This window comes from Protopterus annectens, chromosome 2.part1 (genome assembly GCF_019279795.1).
Source record: "Protopterus annectens isolate FY-2018-M chromosome 2.part1, PAN1.0, whole genome shotgun sequence".
Lineage (NCBI taxonomy): Eukaryota > Metazoa > Chordata > Ceratodontiformes > Protopteridae > Protopterus > Protopterus annectens.
Genome location: NC_056729.1, coordinates 259,809,382 through 259,830,092, shown reverse-complemented (window position 1 = coordinate 259,830,092; position 20,711 = coordinate 259,809,382). Strand labels below are relative to the sequence as shown.

At 40.7% G+C, this 20,711-nt stretch overlaps 1 protein-coding gene across 6 annotated transcripts in view; it reads right to left on the bottom strand.

Annotated features, from left to right (window-relative positions):
- Positions 1 to 20,711, bottom strand: part of PPP3CA (protein phosphatase 3 catalytic subunit alpha) — a 2,125,362-nt gene that overhangs the window by 199,151 nt on the left and 1,905,500 nt on the right. For all 6 annotated transcript variants that reach the window (XM_044062110.1, XM_044062111.1, XM_044062112.1 and 3 more), the window contains exon 10: positions 14,188 to 14,259. In XM_044062110.1, the coding sequence (XP_043918045.1) occupies positions 14,188 to 14,259 (72 nt within the window). The remainder of the gene's footprint in view (positions 1 to 14,187; positions 14,260 to 20,711) is intronic.

Genomic DNA, 20,711 nt, shown 5'->3' with positions numbered 1-20,711 from the left:
ACTTAAATAAAGTTACGGTTAGGGAGGGACTTTTGTTTCACGTGGTTGTGGAGCCTATGCCAAATAATAGGAATTCCCTGAAATACATATCTGTCTGTCCAACATGTCCTATTTATATCGCAAACAAAATTTCAGTCTTTAGATCTAGTAGTTTAGATGTTGTTTGTTTTGCAGACGTGCAAAAGGTTCACCAGAGAGGGTCCAGGAATGCCTTGTATGCCAGACATAGACTACCTCTCAGTTGTCTGTAGAAGACAGAGCATAGACAGAGTGATTTGAGGTAATTCACATATGACATTGTGTTTAACTTTTGCAGATGTAACTTTTGTGAATGTTCCAGTTGCTGCATGTCTCTGATCAGGTACATACCAAAGGCTGCACTATACTCTGATGAGATCCATGTACAGTGACTTTTCTGGATCTAGATGCCATGCCCTTACTTATAAGTGGAGGAACACAGAAGGGTTTCCTTAATGCCTTGGATACATGTTGGTCGAAGGCCAGGCTATTGTCTACATGTGTTCCCAGATCCCTGATTAGTCGGTCTACTCTTAAGGGTGTTTTATTGACGATACAGTTTCCAGGGCTGGCTGACTTCCCAAAAGTTACAACAATGTATTTTCTGGCATTGACTTTTAAGCTGTGACTTTGGCACCAATCATTTGTCTTTGTTAGACACTCTAGTAAGACGTTTGTGTCTTGGTGGAATTCTATGACTACTCCCAGTTTGTAATGATTTGCAAGCTTGGTCTGCCAAAGGCCTTTAATATTACCCTTAGAATATGCCAAAGACTAGCACAGAGCCCTGAGGGACTCCACTGGTGACCGAACTCTTTGTGGAGGTGGAGTCAGTAATCCTAACTTCCTGGCTTCTATCTGTGAGCCAGTTGGCTATTCAGCATGTTTTACAGTGATTCAGGCCTAATAAATGCCTCTCTCAGGTCAGGGTAGGCAGTATGCACCGTTTTACCTTCATCCATTGCCTTAGTGACCTTCTCAAAGAAGGCCACCAGGTTCAGAAGGCATGACCTTCCGTTGACAAAGCCAAACTGGGATGGATCAAGTGTCTGAAGGTCTCCTCTGTCTTGACTGATCATTTCCATGACAACTCTTTCCATAGCTTTGCATACATGACTAGTCAGACTAATGGGTCTATAGTTTCCAAGACCTGTTGATGGCCTGCCCTTATGAAGACGGATGATGGTTGCAGTTCCCCACTCTCATGGCATGAAGTCTGCATTCAGACTACAGTTAGATACTAAATGCAGTGGCCCTGACAGTAATCTGTTTTTAGACTATTCAGGAGGTATCCTGGGATATTACCGAGCTCACTGAGGCTGTGTTCTTGGCCTTAGCGACATGCCCTCTATTTATAGTTTGAGGAGTTATGACTGACGGTATTGCTTGGGGGGGCTAGGGTGAATGGGGAGTAAAGTTGGAATTTAATTTGTCAGCCAGCAGATTCGCTACATTGTCCAACTTAATAAATTTGGCCCCATTAACAACCAGTTCAGCACATTGCTGTGTGCTATCTTTGAGGTTTCTGACATACAGTGGATATAAAACATTTACACCCCCCCCCCCCGTTAAAATGCCAGGTTTTTGTGATATAAAAAAATGAGACCACCATAAATCATTTCAAATCTTTTCCCAGCTTTAATGTGACCTATAACCTGTACAATTCAATTAAAAAACAAACAAATCAGTCAGGAGAAAAAATATAAAAAATAAAAAACATACGATAAGCTGGTTGCATAAGTGTGTACACCCTTAAAACGATATTTTGCTGAAACACCTTTTGATTTAATTACAGCATTCAGTCTTCTTGGGTACACACCTGCCATCAATTAAAGAGACTCTGATTAACCCCAAATAAAGTTCAACTGTCCTAGTAGGTGTTTCTGACATTTACTCAGTTGCCTGATACAGCAAAAGCCATGGTTCGCAGAGAGCTTACAAAGCATCAAAGGGATCTCATTGTTGAAAGGTATCAGTGAGAAGAAAGGTACAAAATATACCATGGAACACAGCGAAGACAGTCAACAAAAAGTGGAGAAAATATGGGGCAACAGTGATGTTGCAATGGACTGGACATCCCTCCAAAATTGATGAAAAGACTAGATGAAAACTGGTCAGGGAGGCTGCCAAGCGACCTAAAGCAACACTGAAGGAGCTGCAGGCATTTCTGGCAAGTACAGGGTGAGAGACTAATGATTGGAGTGGACTTCAATGGGCATGTTGGTGAAGTGAACAGAGGGGATGAGGAAGTGATGAGTAGGTATGGTGTTAAGGAGAGGAATGCAGAAGGTCAGATGATTGTGGATTTTGCGAAAAGGATGGACATGGCTGTGGTGAATATGTATTTTAAGAAGAAGGAGGAGCATAGGGTGATGTACAAGAGTGGAGGAACATGCACACAGGTGGATTATATCCTATGTAGGAGGGCCAGTCTGAAGGAGATTGGAAACTGTAAAGTGGTGACAGGGGGAAGTGTAGTTAAGCAGCATAAAATGGTGGTCTGTAGGATGACATTGGTGATCAAGAAGAGGAGGAGGAGTGTGAAAGCAGTGCCAAGGATTACATGGTGGAAGTTAAAAAAGGGTGATTGTGAGGTGGAGTTCAGAGAAGAGTTAAGACAGGCACTGTGAGGCAGTGAAGAGTTACCGAACAGCTGGATAACTACAGCAGAGCTAGTAAGGGAGACTGCTAGAATGCTGCTTGGTGTGACATCTGGATAGAGGAAGGAGGGCAAGGAGACCTGGTGGTGGAATGAAGAAGTACAGGAGAGTATACAGAGGAAGAGGCTGGTGAAGAAGAACTGGGATTGTCAAAGAGGTGAAGAAAGTAGACATGAGTATAAGGAGATGAGGCGCATGGCAAAGAGAGAGGTGGCGAAGGCTAAGGATAAGGCATATGGAGAGCTGTATGAGAGACTGGACACTAAAGAGGGAGAAAATGACCTGTACCGATTGGCTAGACAGAGGGACCGAGCTAGTAAAGATGTGCAGCAGGTAAGGGTGATAAAGGATAATGAGGAAAATGTACTCACAGGTGAGGAGAGTGTGTTGAGTAGATGGAAAGAGTACTTTGAAGGGCTGATGAATGAAGAGAATGAGAGAGAGAGAAGGTTAGATGATGTGGGGATAGTGAATCAGGAAGTGAAACAGATTAGCAAGGAGGAAGTAAGGACAGCTATGAAGAGGATGAAGAATGGAAAGGCTGTTGGCCCAGATGACATACCAGTGGAAGCATGGAGGTGCTTAGGAGAAATGGCAGTGGAATTTTAACCAGATTGTTTAATGAAATTTTGGAAAGTCAAAGGATGCCTAAGGAGTGGAGAAAAAGTGTTTTGGTATCTATCTTTAAGAATAAGGGTGATGTGCAGAGCTGCAGTAACTACAGAGGGATAAAACTGAACAGTCACAGCTTGAAGTTATGTGAAAGAGTAGTGGAAGCTAGGTTAAGAAGGGAGGTGATGATTAGTGATCAGCAGTATGGTTTCATGCCAGGAAAGAGCACTACAGATGCAATATTTGCTCTGAGAATGTTACTGGAGAAATACAGAGAAGGTTAGAAGGAGTTGCATTGTGTCTTTGTGAACTTACAGAAAGCATATGACAGGGTGCCTTGAGAGGAATTGTGGTATTGTATGAAGAAGTCGGGAGTGGCAGAGAAGTATGTAAGAGTGGTACAGGATATGTACGAGGGTAGTGTGACATTGGTGAGGACTGCGGTGGGAGTGACAGATACGTTTAAGGTGGAGGTGGGATTACATCAAGGATCAGCTCTGAGCCCTTTCTTATTTGCAGTGGTGATGGACAGGTTAACAGATGAGATCAGACAGGAGGCCCCATGCACTATGATGTTTGCAGATGACATTGTGATATGTAGTGAGAGTAGGGACCAGGTAGATGAGACCCTGGAGAGCTGGAGATATGCTTTAGAGAGGACAGGAATGAAGGTCAGCAGGGCTAAAACAGAATATATGTGTGTAAATGAGAGAGAGGGTAGAGGAATGGTGAGGATGCAGCGAGTAGAGTTGGTAAAGGTGGATGAGTTTAAGTACTTGGGATCAACAGCTCAGGGTAATGGTGAGTGTGGAAGAGAGTACAGGCAGGGTGGTATGGGTGGAGAAGAGTGTCAGGAGTGATTTGTGACAGACGGGTACCAGTAAGAGTGAAAGGGAAGGTCTACAAGAGGGTAGTGAGACCAGCTATGTTATATGGGTTGGAGACGGTGGCACTGACGAAAAGGCAGGAGTTAGAGCTGGATGTGGCAGAGTTAAAGATGTTAAGATTTGCATTAGGTGTGACTAGGATGGACAGGATTAGGAATCAGTATATTAGAGGGTCAGCTCAGGTTGGACAGTTTTGAGACAGAGCAAGAGAGGCGAGATTGCGTTGGTTTGGCCATGTGCTGAGGAGGGATGCTGGGTATATTGGGAAAAGGATGCTAAGGATGGAGCTGCCAGGTAAGAGGAAAAGAGGAAGGCCTAAGATAGGGTTTATGGTTGTGGTGAGAGAGGACATGCAGGTGGTTGGTGTGAAAGAGCATGATGCAGAGGACAGGAAGAAATGGAAACAGATGATCCGCTGTGGCGACCCCTAATGGGAACAGCCGAAAGAAGATGATGACTGGTTGTGTAATACGTGACAACAATCTCCTGTATTCTCCATATGTCTGGGCTATGGGGTAGGGTTGCAAGATGGAAGCCTTTTCTTACACAGAAAAACATCCAGGCCCAGATAAAAATTTGCAAAACAATACATCACGTCTCCCAGAAGCATGTGGGAAAATGTGTCATGGTCTGACGAGACCAATGTTGAGCTTTTTGGCCAGAATTCTAAAAGGTACGTTTGGCACAAAAACAACACTTCGCATCACTAAAAGAACACCATCATCACGGTGAAGCATGGTGGTGGCAGTATCATGCTTTGGGGTTGCTTTTCTTCAGCTGGAACTGGGGCTTTACTCAAGTTGGAAGAAATTAGGAACAGTTCCAAACACCAGTCACTTTTGGCCCAAAACCTTCAGGCATCTGCTAGAAAGCAGAAGATGAAGAGGAATTTCACCTTTCTACATGACAATGACCCCAAGCATACATCCAAATCAACAAAAGAACGGCTTCACCAGAAGAAAAGTAAAGTTTTGGAATGGCCCAGCCACAGCGCGGACCTAAATCAATAGAAAATCTGTGGGATGACCTGAAGAGGGCTGTTCATAAGAGATGCCCTCGCAATTTGACAAATTTGGAGCGCTTTTGCAAGGAAGAGTGGACAAATATTACCTAGTCAAGATGTGCCATGCTGATAGACTACTACCCAAAAAGACTGAATGCTGTAATTAAATCAAAAGGTGCTTCAACAAAGTATTAGTTTAAGGGTGTGCACACTTATGCAACCAGCTTATTGTACATTTTTTATTTTTTATATTTTTCCTCCCAAAAGATTTTTCAATTGAATTATACAGGTTATAGGTCACATTAAAGGTGGGAAAAGTTTTGAAATGAACAAAGAATGGCTTATACTTGCAGCGTAACCAACAGGTAGCAAAACAGCAGATAAGTAATAAAAACAACCTCAGTTACACACAGCAGATAAACAAAAAAATAATGAAATTTATTATGTTAGCGCTTTCACAGTATTCACCACTTCATCAGGCATACAAAATTTAAAACACTATCTTAAAAATAATGACAGAATGTTTCATCCCACTTTAATAATTCAAAGGTCTCTCTTTTAAAAAGGGTTTCAGGGAGACTTTGGCATTTAGTCCAAGAGATCTATCTGCCTGAAGTTTAATTATCCATTTTTGCTTTGCCACTTCTGTTTTGTTTTTAAAGTCCCCCTCCCCTTATACATTCATCTAGTACTTCCAATACAAAAAACTAAAACTGTGATTCATTCCCTCTTTTAAAATGTGTTGTGCCAAAGCACTAGTTTCTTAAGTATTTCGTACATCCCTATAGTGTTCCAGCATTCTATCTTTCAGCATACGATTGGTTTTACAGAAACTGAAATAAACCACATTTTTAGTCCTACAATCAGCATAAAAATTAAACTCAATATTAAAGTCAAGTAATGGATGTTGATAGGACTCCCCAGTATATACATATTTACATGCACTACAATTTCTACATTTATGTGTGCCAATCCTTTCTGAAAAGATTCCTTGGTCCCTATTTAAGTTATAGCAAAGATGTCTATTAAGGGATATGTTGTTCTTACATGAAAAGCACGGTGTTTCACCTATTACACCTTCAAATTCGTCTACCGTCTTTCCCTCCAGCCTTCTGTGATATAGCTATCTATCTCTACAGCTTTATAGCCCTTACTAAGAAATTCGAGCTTAAGACTGGACAGTGCCCTTTCCAGGTCAGCATCATAATTAAAAAGCCTCATTAATCTGAAGACCTGTCCCTTTAGGACATTTTTCTTTACATGTCTAGGGTGCATACTACCATTATGTAGGATGTTATTCCTCCTAATTGGCTTCCTATAAAGGCCTGTATATATTGTTTATAGTTCCCCTCTCCTAATCATTACGTCCAGGAAGTCAATATCACTATATCAGCATTTACATGGGAATTTGAGGAACCTAGTAGTAGTATGCAGACATGCAATGAAATCATTCAGACGTACAACGGTGCAATCCCACAACAAAAAGGCAACATCTACAAAGCGTGTATACCATTTCAAAGTCTCAGTAAATGCACTGTTAGACAAAACATTGTCCATTTCCCATTGAAATAAGCAAAGGGTGGCGTAGCTATTCGCACATGGTGTGCCCATAGCTACACCAATCCTCTGCAGATAAAACTCATTGTTGAATGTAAAAACATTACTGTCAAGTATCAGTTCTAACAGCGTACAGATAAGAGAAACCTTTCTATCATTCCAGTTCTTACTGCACAAAAATGTCCTGATACTAGATATTCCCTATTCATTGGGAATGACAGTAAATAGAGATTCTATGTCCATGGTAACGAACCAATAATCAGTATGTAAATTGCATGTTTGTGTATATAAATTCTGTAGAAATTCCTTAGTGTCCTTCAATATAGTGATACATTGGTCCAGTAACGGGTGTAAATTATTCTCCACATAAATATATAGAGGTTCAGTCACCCAGCCCTTGCTGGATACTATAGGACGCATGGGTGGTACATTCAAATGTTTATGTACTTTAGGCAATCCATATAGATTACGAATTAAGAGGATAATCTACTTTAAAGTTCTCAAATAATGGTTCATTGATCATATTGGTAATCAGTAAATCAAATACCAAAAAAGATACCTGCTCAATAATTCCTTTCACAGTGGAACTGGGTACACTCAAATATGTATTGACATCACTTAATAAAATGTTCATCTGCTGTAAGTAACGGTCTTTATCCAAGACTACAACCCCCCTTGTCAGCTGGTCTAATAACAGCACTTGATATATTCTTTAGTTCATATAGTACATCATATTCAGCCTTTGACAGGTTATAAAACTTAGTTTTACCCTGTGCGGTTAATTTTTCTCTAATTTGTTTCTCACACAATTCAATAAAAGCCTCTACCACAGGATGTGAGGGTGGGATAAAAGTACTTGGCTTTTTAAAAACTTAATGGATATGTGTGTCTTCCTTAAATAAAACTTTTAGATTTAAATTTCGCCTAAACAACTTTAAACATTTCAGTACCTCCACTAGGTCTGTTCTTTGGGCTGGTATAAAATTAAGGCCTGTAGACAATACGGACAGTTGTGCATCAGTGAGTAAATGTGATGAAATATTTATTACTAAACCTGTCTCTTCCATCTCCGTTCCTGGCTGTCTGAATTATTGGTGCTCTGTAGCTGTCACAATCTCCCTCTCCTCCCCCTGCTCTTGGAGCATTCTCTTATAGGGAGCAGATCTTTTAATAAAAAAAAAAATTTCTGTTTGATTGCAGGCGTGTCTCTGACTGCTCGGCCTCTGTAGAAGCCGACATAACAATCTGCGGTCTCACAACTCTCTCATTGCAGAGATTATTAGCATTAGCTCTAGAAGTCACTTGTACTGACTGTGTGGACTCAATTTGCACATTTGTAGTGTCACTAGCATTAATAGACAAAGTATTTGGTGCTTCAGTTACAACATTAGATGCTGGTGCCTCCCTTGACAATTCTATTGGTTGTTCAACCCTTTTGCCAATTTCCTGATCTGCAGGCTGCGAATCAGTGGCATTTCTGCTCCTGGGCCAAGAAAAAAACACCCTTTTTTCGAAATCATTGATATATGTCTGCAATTTCTGAATTTTAGTTGCCTGTAATCACTTCTCATATGATAAAATACTATCAAATAATACATCAAGTTTCTCTTCTATCACATCTTCTGAATAACTGTCTAGTATCTCATTCTGTAAAACATTAATTTCTTCTAGCAGCTCTTTCTCTTGTGGTCGAAAGAACTTAATGAGGAGCTGCATATATTCTGCACTCAAGTCCAAGGTTCAAAAGTTGCCAATCTTTAAGTAGCCCTGGATAAGTCTTGGCATAAGTAGGCATGGTAAGTACCCTGAGACCTCTTGGTACAACTTTGTGCTGCAGGGAAGCCTCAAAGTGAAAGCGCTGCCATTGTAAGCGCTTATATTTGTATAGTTTATTCTCCAATGCCCGATACTTCTCAAGGAAACTTACAAACTCACTCTCATGCTGTATCACTGAACCAGAATGAGATACATTTCTTAGCAGGGGCTATAAAACTGTAGAGATAGATAGCTATATCACAGAAGCCTGGAGAGAAAGACAGAATAGATGCAGACCATATTATGGAGAAGAGACTTCACTTGAAATAATCCCAAAACAGAATAGAGTGAAGCCTGGTGACTTTGGGGTTACCCTGCCATACTCCAGTGACATCAACAGTGCATGTGATATTGTGAAAGCTAATTGGAACATTCTAAAAACAGTAGACAAATGTGAAGGTGTAATAGGTGAAACACCGTGCTTTCCATGTAAGAACAACATAACCCTTAAAAGACATATTTGCTATAACTTAAATAGGAACCAAGGGATCTTTTCAGAAAGGATTGGCACACATAAATGTAGAAATTGTAGTGCATGTAAATATGTGTATACTGGGGAGTCCTACCAACATCCATTCTTCTTCTTCTTTCGGCTTTTCCCGGTTAGGGGTTGCCACAGCAGATCACATGTCCACTCATGATTGTCAGTGGAGTTTTACGGTGTCGAGTTGCCAGCCTGGTGCCCAACCTTCCACAGAAGGCACACACACGCACTCACACCTAGGGCCAATTTAGAGTGTCCAATCCACCTACAGCATGTCTTTGGGATGTGGGAGGAAACCTACGCAACCACAGGGAGGGCATGCAGACTCTGCAGAGAAGGCACCCCAGCCCAGGATCGAACCAGGGAACCTCTTGCTGTGAGGTGACAATGCTTACCGCTGCACCACCGTGGCCGCCCAACAACTGTTTCACACTAAATATGAAAAAAAGTAGTACAGCTCATTTTGATAATAAAAGTACTTCCACATCATACCATACAGGCAACACAACCATCCAATCAGACACTGCTATAAGGGATCTACGTACTCCTAATTCCTCGTCTTCTGACCATCATGTCTCCACAACACCTCAAAAAGCCTTATATATGTTTCATCTAATTTATAAAGGCATATCTTCCAGATCCAGTCATGTCTTAAATTCCCCTTTACACAAGTCTCATCAGATTTGTTAGTGAATATAATGCCTCTTAACAAAAACAGGTCAAAACATACCACTGAATCTGATTGCTAACTAAAAAGTGTAACAGTATCAAGACCCTCCATTATCTGAAAAGGTTGGTAGCCCTCCTCTCTGTAAGTGGTCTGTTACAGACTTCTTTGTGGTAATTTGTGTTGAGACTTTTGAGCCATGAAAGATCCAGCCTTCCTTGACCTGTTCTCAAATATTCCAATAAAGGAACTAAATCATCAACAGATAAGTAGGACTTGCTGGGGAAACTAATTTCCCAATGTATACCCCACCTCTGGAACAAACTTCTACTACACGGCAAACGGAGTAGCACTCTTGCTACCTTCAAGGTAGGGGCGGCTTCAAATTCTTCCTCTGGTCTATCTTGTGTTGTCCTCATTGAGGCTTTAAACAGTCTGTAAACTGATTTAGTACTCACGTGTGAACTGGAAAAATTTCAGCACTCAGCACCCATCTACCTTGACAGTTGCTCGATAACAACAGAAGTTTTTATCTGCAGTCATTTTCACATTTTTAATACCACCTTTTTTATTTTCAAACTCTGAAAAATACTTTCAGTCCTATAGCTTTACAGCTACCTTGACACCTTGTTTCATTTCTTCTGTCTTGGTTCTCAAAAATCCCAGTCAGAAGTTTGTCTACTCATTATCAAAGAAACGGATATCAAAAACAAAAAAACAGCAATAAATTGATATCACAATGCCTAATGTGTGTAGGTTTCTCTCAGGTTCTTACATAGCTGCTACCTTTCTCTCTTTCTTTGTAAAATAAGCATTTGAAAACCATACAACGAACTTCTTCCATCTGATCATTACAATGACACAGAGCAGTGATAAAATACCACCCTTTTTATTCGTTTAACCTGCTTGTCATTTATTAGCATAAAACCTAAAATCAGAGTTCTGTTTCGTTCTGCCTTTTGACACTGTCGTCACTATAGGGAAGTGAAGTTACTCATTCTGCAGCCTCTGACTGGCATATAACAAGGCAGTATGTAGATGTTTACATCAGTAACTATAGGTTTTTACGTCAGTAACCTATATATACTACCAACTTCCATTACTGCACTTTAATATTGAGTTTAATTTTATGCTGATTGTAGGACTAAAATGTGGTTTATTTCAATTTCTGTATGATATTTCATGCCTATTACATTGGTAAAACCAATCGTATGCTGAAAGACGGAATGCTGGAACACTATAGGGATGTACAAAATACGAAAGAAATTAGTGCTTTGGCACAACACATTTTAAAAGAGGAAATGAATCACAGTTTTATTTTTTTTTTTGTATTGGAAGTACTAGATGAATGTATAACGGGGGGGAGGGGGGGACTTTAAAAACAAAACAGAAGTGGCACAGCAAAAATGGCTAATTAAACTTCAGGCAGATAGACTAAATGCCAAAGTCTCCTTGAAATTCTTTTTAAAACAGAGACCTTTGAAGCATTAAAGTGGGATGAAACATTCTACCATTATTTTTAAAATAGTGTTTTAAATTTTGTATGCTTGACATTGTGCCTTTAAATTGTTAAATGATTTTGTGATGTCACTAACAGTAATGGTTTTAAATATTTGTGTTTTTTAAGAAAATGTATGTCTGATGAAGCGGTGAATGCCGTGAAAGCGCTAACATAATACATTTTGTTATTTTTTTTGGTTACCTGCTGTGAGTAACAGAGGTTGTTTTTATTACTTATCCAAAGTTTTGAAATGATTTATTGTGAACTCATTTTTTTATATCACAAAAACATTTTAACATTTTAACAGGGGTGTGTAAACTTTCTATATCCACTGTAGCTGAAGAAGGCCTAATGGCTGTCTTTTGCATGGGAGGCTAGCTTGACCTCATAACTGGATTTGCTGGACTTCATTAGTCTTGTCAGTTGCATGTTTTATTTGATGTGAGACTTTTCATGTTTATGGGAGTTAAATTCCTGATTTTAACCATGTTTTTCCCATTTTGCTGTATAGCCTGTTTAACTTTCGATGCCACCAGGGTGGTTTGATTTTGTTTGGTGCTTACTTCATGTAAGTTACAGCAGCCTCTATGCAGCCATTGATATGGCTGTACAGAGTTTCTGTAAACAATTCTGCATAGGCTGCTGCTGTGAGTACAAGGTCCAGTATTTTGGAACCTCTAAAGGGTGTATTCACTAACTTGTTCAAGGTTTTTATATATATATATATATATATATATATGAAGTCCAGAGATCTCTGTGCCTGCAGATTTGAGGCTGTGTAGGACTCCCAGTCAATAGAAGGGAAATTAAAGTCCCCCATGAGTAATGTGTTAGCTTGGATATCAAATGTCTCCAGTAGGTCTAAGTATGTGTTATGAGTTTTGTGGGACATACAGAGTGACTAATTATTTGCTATGATATGGTACAGGATTTATCTATAGTGACCTACATGAAGATAACCTTCAGTGTGCCATCCTGTTTAAACAACCTACTGGTATGGTAGTTATTGATGTATATCGAGACACCTCCACCCTTAATCCTCGTCTGTGCATCTACTGGCCTAAATGTGTGGAAGGCATTGAAACCTTGCAGTGCCAGGGTACTCTCTGCAGTATTACATCATGTCTCAGTAACTGCACAGATATCAATGTTCTCCTGGGTGAGAAGGGCTTAGAGGGAGTAGAGTTTCTTTGTTTAGGCTCCTGGCATTGAGCAGTAACACCATGAGGTTCAGCCGAGTTGATTTTGCTATGTCAGTAGATTTGTCAATTTGGCATTGCCTAAAAAAGGCAATATGGGGTAGGATAAAGTTTTAGCCAGTTTTCAAAAGCCTAGAGGGGGACAGCTGCAGGCTATCCTTGGCAAAGCAATGTGGTTTGCTAAGTATGTTCCTCCATGCAGACAAATACTGAATCGTCTTAGTATGACAAACAGGCCATGACCAAACGTGAGAATCAAACCCTATTCCCTGTGTCCATGAGGTAAACAATTTAACCATTATAAAAAAACTCCACACTTTTTTGGACAGATCTTATCATTTCAGCTTTGTACACTTCGATGTATGCTAAGAAACAGTTTCTAAATTATTACAACTTGAGTTATGTTTTTCTATGTGGTTTTGGTAAGCATTAAATTAAAAAAAATGATGTCACAAAGCTATTAGGTGAAGGCTACTTTCTGCTGCCACAAAGAGGAGGAAGAGATTAGCACTGTAGAGTAATGAAGAACAAAAATGTAATCAGTTCCAGTTAAAAACAACAAACCACTGCTATAATGAAAACAATTGGGTGTATTTTTAGCAGATAATGTTTACTCAGGCTTTTTCTGTTAAAATTGCAACATTTTGTTGCCAGGTGCTGTTTAATACAACTAAAATCTGACATGATTTACCCAATGATTCCCTACAGGGAAGTACCATATTTGCCTCCAAATTAAATGCCAGTTCATCATAAACCAGTACAGCAGTAATGTGTGAGTGAATGGATAAGGCATTATTATAAGACTGGTGTATGCACCATGGCTCTGGATGGAAGACTAACTGGTGAGGAAAACTGGCAAGGAAGGAAGGAAAGACACAGGGCAGTAATAAAACACAATTTCAGGCATGCTACCACGGAAATGCATTACTGAGAAAAACAAGGTGTGCTGCTCAGTGCATGGATTATTAAGAAAATTAACTACATTAACTATACTTCTGCAAAAACATCTTGGTAAACACAATAAAGCTAGGCGGTACATACTTTATAGTTAACCTTACTGTACTCTTGGGATGCATATATACTACTGAACCCAAGTCTGTGAATTACAATACTGTCAGCTCCAGAGTCAAGCTAAAATCAGGAGAGAAGCTTTGACACAAGAAAAGGTCCATCAAAAGTGCTTCGATATGTGTACTTAAACTACAAAAATGAGAACTCAAATTGGCTATTATTTAAATGGTATGTGCTACTGTCGATGACTGAATCAGCAAGCTATGAAAGTAATCCAGTACTCAAGCCCCCCACCTAAAATCCCAAACTGCAGCATAAACTTCATCACTCTAAATGCTAACATTTTCCTCACATGACTAGGAACTGAAAATGATTTCAGAAGTGTTCATTATCACAAGCAGCTAACTTGCATAAGTTTTAACATCCGAGAACAGAACTTTTTAAAGATTAATTCTAGGCAGTGCTGTGTGTTTAAGCATAGCCTGATAACTGAGCCAGAAACACCAGAATCTGCAGCCATAACTCCCAAACAGACGCTGATTTTTAGTTATATGAAAACAATGCTCACATACCTATGAATTCTCATTAACTGTATAAATATCTCCTGTCCGTAACTGGTATTTGAAAATGTGTGGAAAAAGATCATAAGCTGAATAAGTACTTAAAGCAATGCTACACGATAGACAGTGGCGATTTAAATTTACATACAATGTAATCTGCAGATTATTATACTAATTCTGCGGAAAACATGCTTTTAATCAAAGAGTGCTTACCATCAAATCCCTCTTCCTCTTCAAGTTCATCATTTGAACAGATGCTCAGCACATTTACCAACATTTCTGTCACTGTAGAGACAAACAGAAAAGTGCCATTGAACCATCTAATAAGTAACAAATAATTTAACAATAAATTAGTGGTTTACTAACATACAACACATGATCTGCATTTTATGAATTGCGCAATAAAATAATAACTTCATGCTTCACTAACACACAACACATGAGCTGCATTTTACATGTTACACAATAACAAAAAAAATATTTTTCTGTTTTCAAAAGGTCATTAATACAGTCCAAAAATAAAACAAAACTATGAGTTAGATGCACTGCTGCCTAATACCCTTCCATGTTTCCTCCAGAAGTACTTCCAGCAACATGACTTGGATATCTCTATACAGGAAAATCGATCTGTTTGCGAGAGCTCTACACATGGCATCATAACACCCTTGGCAAATGACATGAAGGATAGAACAAAATATTCTGATAAAGCAATATGCAAATACAAAAGCTAAAGGGGCAAGTATCGGGTTGGCAGCTTACCTCAATAGAGAAAGAAAAAAATGTAGATTACACTAAACGAAGGGCAAGTCATTCCACTTTTTCACATATCAATGGCCCACAGATGTACTAAGACATATAGCAGTTGTGGAAGACTGTTTATTACACCTTAAATTTAAAGACAGCTATTTTGTATTTAGCCTTCTTCCCTTTTTAAACAATATACTAATTAATGCAATCCTTGTTTGTCACTGTAATTAAGATGATAACAGCTGGTCAATGTTTCTCCGATGTGCTATTTAAGAAGAATTTGGGAAAGGTTCCAATCAGTAAATGGCCAAAAGGAAAAGATCCACATATGACTGGCAACTCTCCTTTCCTGGAAGAACAGAAGAAACTATGGGGGCTGGAGTTTCTGCTCATTTATTTGAGAAAACAGGTGAGCTAAAGGTCCGAAACTCACTAGGTAAACACAAAGGATAACAAGTACATGATGGAACATCTACACCACATGATGATGTCACCTTGACTACACTTGATTGACAAGAACAGCCAGGGTAAATAAAAGTAAATGAGTGGTTAAAAAGTAATACACTAGAAAATTAGTACAAGAATAATGGTTGTTGCCAAAGTTTAGGGAGCCTATAACATGAAACATAACCAGAGATCCTGTACAGGTATTAGAAATATTTTGGAAATTTTATGAAAGTCTATATAAAGCAGAGAAATGTGGAAAAAGTACAGTTTTGTACCTACCATAAATGTAGATGTTCGAGGATCCACATTGCTGCAGTCCTTACTATTGGGTAGTCCGCTGTCCAGTCGGCCCAAATACCAGAGTATATGGCTGACGTCGGTCAGGGTGCATTAGACTGACGTCAGTACGTCAGGGTACTAATGCGCATGACCGACGTCATATCCTCAGTCTTTTCTTGCCCCAGATGTCAGAAGACCCTAAAAAGACAAGGCCCAAAATACCTGCACCAAAAATATGTACAATATATACAGAAATATATACAAAAATATCAACATATAACCTCACCTACACAACCACCCCTAAACACAGAGGGGAAGGAGGGAGGGTAAATTGGACTGCAGCAATGTGGATCCTCGAACATCTACATTTATGGTAGGTACAAAACTGTACTATGTTCTTCGCTCCACATTGCTGCAGTCCTTACTATTGGGTAGAATCCCAAAGCAGAGGTAAGGGAGGCTGGCAAATCATAAAGAAGCAGGAGCTGACAACATGCCTTGCAAAATAGCTGTGGCAAAACCAGCCCTAGACTTAGAGTAGAGAGGAAGGTGATAATGCTTAGAGAAAGTATGCACTGAACTCCATGTAGCTGCCTCCAAAATATCCTTAGTTACCACCCCTTAGAAATGCTGTTGAAGTGGCAGTAGCCCTAGTGGAATGAGGCCTAATCCCAGCTGGAATCTCCTTGCCATGATGGGAATAACAAAATGAAATGCAAAACCCAATCCACTTAGAAATAGTTTGCTTAGACACAGGCTTGCCCTGAGAACTCAAAGCAAAAGAAACAAACAACTGCTGAGACTGCCTGAAGTCCTTAGTCCTGCTTAAATAATAACGCAACTGCCTATGTACATCTAAAGTGTGCAAAATCTTTTCCCCTTTATTTTGGGGATCTGCATAGAAAGTGGGCAAATGAATAGTTTGGTTTAAAGCCACACTAGAAACCACCTTAGGCATAAAGGAAGGATTAGTACGTAATGATACCCTATCCTTATGGAAAATCAGAAAGGGCTCTACTGCCATAAGGGCCTGCAACTCAGAAACCCTTCTTGCAGAAGTAATAGCCAACAAAAAAGCAGTCTTCCATGACAAATATTTCAAATCAGCAGTACCGTGAGGCTCAAAAGGTTGTAGAGTAAGTTTTTCCAACACAAAATTGAGATCCCAAGCAGGAGTAGGAGCTCACGTGGGGGTCTTATATTCTTTGCCCCTCTGAGAAACTGCTTGAACAAAGGATGCGAAAACAATGGTGGGTCACAATCATAGTGAGCTGAAATTGCTGCAGCATGAATCTTAATGGAAGAGAAGGACAAACCTTTGTCCAATAACTCAGTAAGATATTGAAGAGCCACACTCAAATTAGGCTCAGAAATATCCAAATTCCTTGCTGCACTCCAAAATAAAAATCTCTTCCATTTTTCTGACACTTTCCTTGTACTAGGTCTTCTAGCTTCCATAATCACATTTAAAACTTGTTGAGGAAGTTGAGACCGGCTGTCTCTCAAAACAGAATATGCCATGCTGTTAGATGAAGAGAGCGAAGCTTGACATTGAGCAGGTGGCCTTCTCTGAGACAACAGGTGCGGAATCAAGGGTAAAGGCCATGGAGGCTTCTTTACTAGACTCCTCAGTAACGGGTACCAGTGCTGCCGAGGCCAATCTGGAGCTATTAAAATCATCCTTGGCTTGTCTTGTCTGACCTTTAGAAGCACCTTTGGAAGAAGAGGAAGAGGTGGAAACGCATACACATGAAGATTTTCCCAACTGAAAGAGAGAGCATCCACTTTCCAAGCTGTGTGATGTAACCTCTTTGTGCAAAACTTTGGCAGCTGGTGGTTTATTGGAGAAGCGAACAGATCTATGTCTGGAGTTCCCCAGGACACTGTCAACCTTTGAAATACATGAAGATCCAGTTTCCACTCGTGGGGATCCATGATTTGTCTGCTTAACACATCTGCTAAGGAGTTCTGTGCTCCCGGCAGAAACCTTGCCTGAAGAGTTAGTTGCAAGCTGAGCGCAGTCTCCCATAAAATCATTGCTTGCCTGCACAATGGGTAAGAATGTGTTCCCCCTTGTTTGTTGATGTACCACATGACAGTTGTGTTGTCTGTTAGAATCAACACCTGCCCTGGAAGAAGTAACTCCTTGAAAGCCATTAATGCAAACTGGACTGCTAACATCTCCTTCATGTTGATATGTAGATGCTGTAGGCCACTTGTCTTGTATCCACTTTCCATTTAGATGAGCTCCCCAAGCAATGTCCGAGGCATCTGTCGTTAAAATCTGACTCGCCTCTGGCCGGGTCACAGAGAGTCCCTTGTTTAGGTGACATTCCTGAGCCCACCACAAAATTCTTTTGAAGGCAAGGTATTATTTGAATGACAGTGTCCAAATCCTGGCAGTGCTGTGTCCATACATTTTTGAGATACCATTGTAGCTTCCTCATATGCAGTTTGGCATTGGGAAGCACCAGAATACAAGATGCCATGAACCCTAATGCTTGAAGGACTGTCCTTGCAGTCAGCACGGACTGATGAGATAGTTGATGGAAGTAATGTGATAGACTCTTTTGTTTGTCCGGGGTTAAAAGGCCATCTGGGCTGCTGTATTCAGTCTCACACCCAGAAAGCACATGTCTTGAGAGGGTACTAGACTGGACTTTATTTCGCTCACAGAATACCCTAGGCATCTTAGCACTGCTATAACATATTCCAGATGCTGTAGAAGGTCTTCCTTTTCTTGAGCCAGAATCAGGCAGTCGTCCAAGTAAGGATAGATTTGAATTCCTTGTAGCCTGAAGTAAGCTATCACTGGAGCCAGAACCTTTGTGAATACTCTGGCAGTAGATAAGCCAAAGGGCAATGCAGAGAACTGATAATGAGAATTTCCAGCTCGAAACCGCAGATACTTCCTGCAACTTAGCCTTATAGGCACATGAAGATAAGCCTCCTTGAGATCTAAAGTTACCATCCAGTGATCTTTGCCCAGCAGAGGTAAAAGCTGTTGTAACGTCAACATCTTGAACTTTGGAATGTCCAGATAAGTGTTGAGGAGAGATAAATCCAAAATTGGTCTCCACGTGTTCCCCTTCTTTGGTACTAGGAACAGGCGAGAATAAAATCCTAGGCCCCTTTCTGATACAGGGACTGGCTGAATGGCCCCATCTGGAGTAACTGAGAAATTTGCTTGTGAGCCTCTTTTCTTTGTGGAGGAGGAACGTCTGGCATGCCTTTGAAAGGGGCAATGTATGGAAATAAAACCTGTAACCGTGGTGAATGATATCCAACACCCATCTGTCTTGAGTAATTAAATCCCAATTTTCTTTGAAAAGAGACAGTCTTCCTCCCAAAGGAGCTGCCAGACGAGAATCTTCTGGCAGCTGAAAAGGCAGGTCATTGGGTCTGTTTACGAAAGGACTGACCCCTGCCCTCACCAGAAGTCTGAGCAGGTGAACTCCCTGTTCTAGGCCTAAAAGAACCTTGAGCTCTGCCCCTACCACGTCTAGACCTACCCCTAGACTGGGAGTCATAAGCAGGATATGTCCACCCCTTAGCAGGCCAATTTCTACTAAACTTGGTGGCTGCACCTGCAAAAATCTTTAACAGTTTGCATAGACTTAGCTTTGTCCTCCATTTTCTTTAAAACTGCTTCCACAGGCGAACCAAACAACACATCAGACTGTAAAGGAGCATCCAAAATCCTTGTCTTAACATGCTCAGCTAAATTCTGATCCCTCAACCAGGCATGCCTGCGAAGAACAGAACTAGTAGCAGCCACCCTCAAAGAGGCCTGTACAGCATCAAAACCACATTGCAAAGAATGCTTACCTACTTGTTCAGACACATGAACTAAATCCAGCAACTCTTTACACTCAATACCTTCCGCTAAAGCATCCACCTTAGATTTCAATTGTGAAAGGAGATAATTTTGATATTTTAGCATGTGAAACTGACAATTCAACGCCTCATGGCTAGAGTGGAAGAAGTATACACTTTCTTTCCCCACCTATCCAAAGCCCTTGCCTCTTTATCAGTGGGAACAGGATTTTTAACCACAGAGGCCTTAACACCTTTAGGCCCCTGAGAAACAGTTTCTGGATCCGCCCTAGGACTCTTAAACAAATACTTATGAGCTTGGGCACCCTATAGTACCTATCAGGTTTAACAGGAGCAGGAGGCAAAGAGTCAGGGTTCAGGAAGCCTCTGCAAAACATCTTCCACCACATTCATCACAGGAGGTCTAGCTAAGGGCATATGTTGGGGTAAAAATAAGAATTCCTAAGCCTTTTCCTGAATCAGAGTAATCTTGGCCTTCCCATTTAAAGTGTTCTCTCATGGAATGCAGAGTCTCTGAAAATGAGAAATCCTCAGGAGGAGAAGCTGTAGGAGTGGAATCATCCACATCAGAATCAGAATAAGGTGGAAACTCCTGCAAATCTTCCGCAGAAGACTCTGAAGCCTCTGAATACTGTTCCAAACACTCAAACTCAGGTTCCACCCTAGGCCTCTTATCAGGAGGGGGCATAGAACCTCTAATCATAGTAATCAAATCTTCTGCCATTTTAAGCATATGTTTCTTAGGCACAGAACCTGAAGTGCTAGGAGAAGCCCCCACTGAAGCTAAACTTGGCCTACCTCTCAAAGAAGTTTTGGCAACAGAAGGAGAGGCTCTAACTACCTTGGGAAGAGAGGGAAGAACAGTTACCTGAGAAGCCCCCTCAGCCTGGCCTACCTCCTGAGAAGGCACATCCTGTAACAGTAAAGTCTCTGCCTGAGACTCCAAAGAAACTCCTGGCAATACCTCTGGCTCCACTGAGCCTTCTAAAGAACCGACGTCCGGGACTGCCGGTTCATCAACCCTAGGCTTTGCTGTTTTGTCCTTGCGCTTCTTGGACGAAGCGGGCGTCGGAGCATCCGACGGCATTTTATAATTGCAACGCTTCCAGCTCACTAACCTGGCACAGTCTAACCTCCTCTTAATAGTGCGTTTGTTAAACCTAGCACAAGAGCGGCATCCAACAACGTCGTGCTCAGGCCCTAAACAAGGTATACACAAGGTATGGTAATCCCTATGAGGTATCTGTTTCCCACAAGAAATACAGTTATTCACTTTTCTGACATCCGTTAAATACTGAGGCAAGAAAAACCAAAATGTTCCCCAACGGGTACTTAGCCAACTCTGATTCGGTCTGAAACTCCGGTTTCGGAAATATTTCAGAACGCCAACCTGCACTCGCAAAACTGCTTCTGCATCGGACCATGCG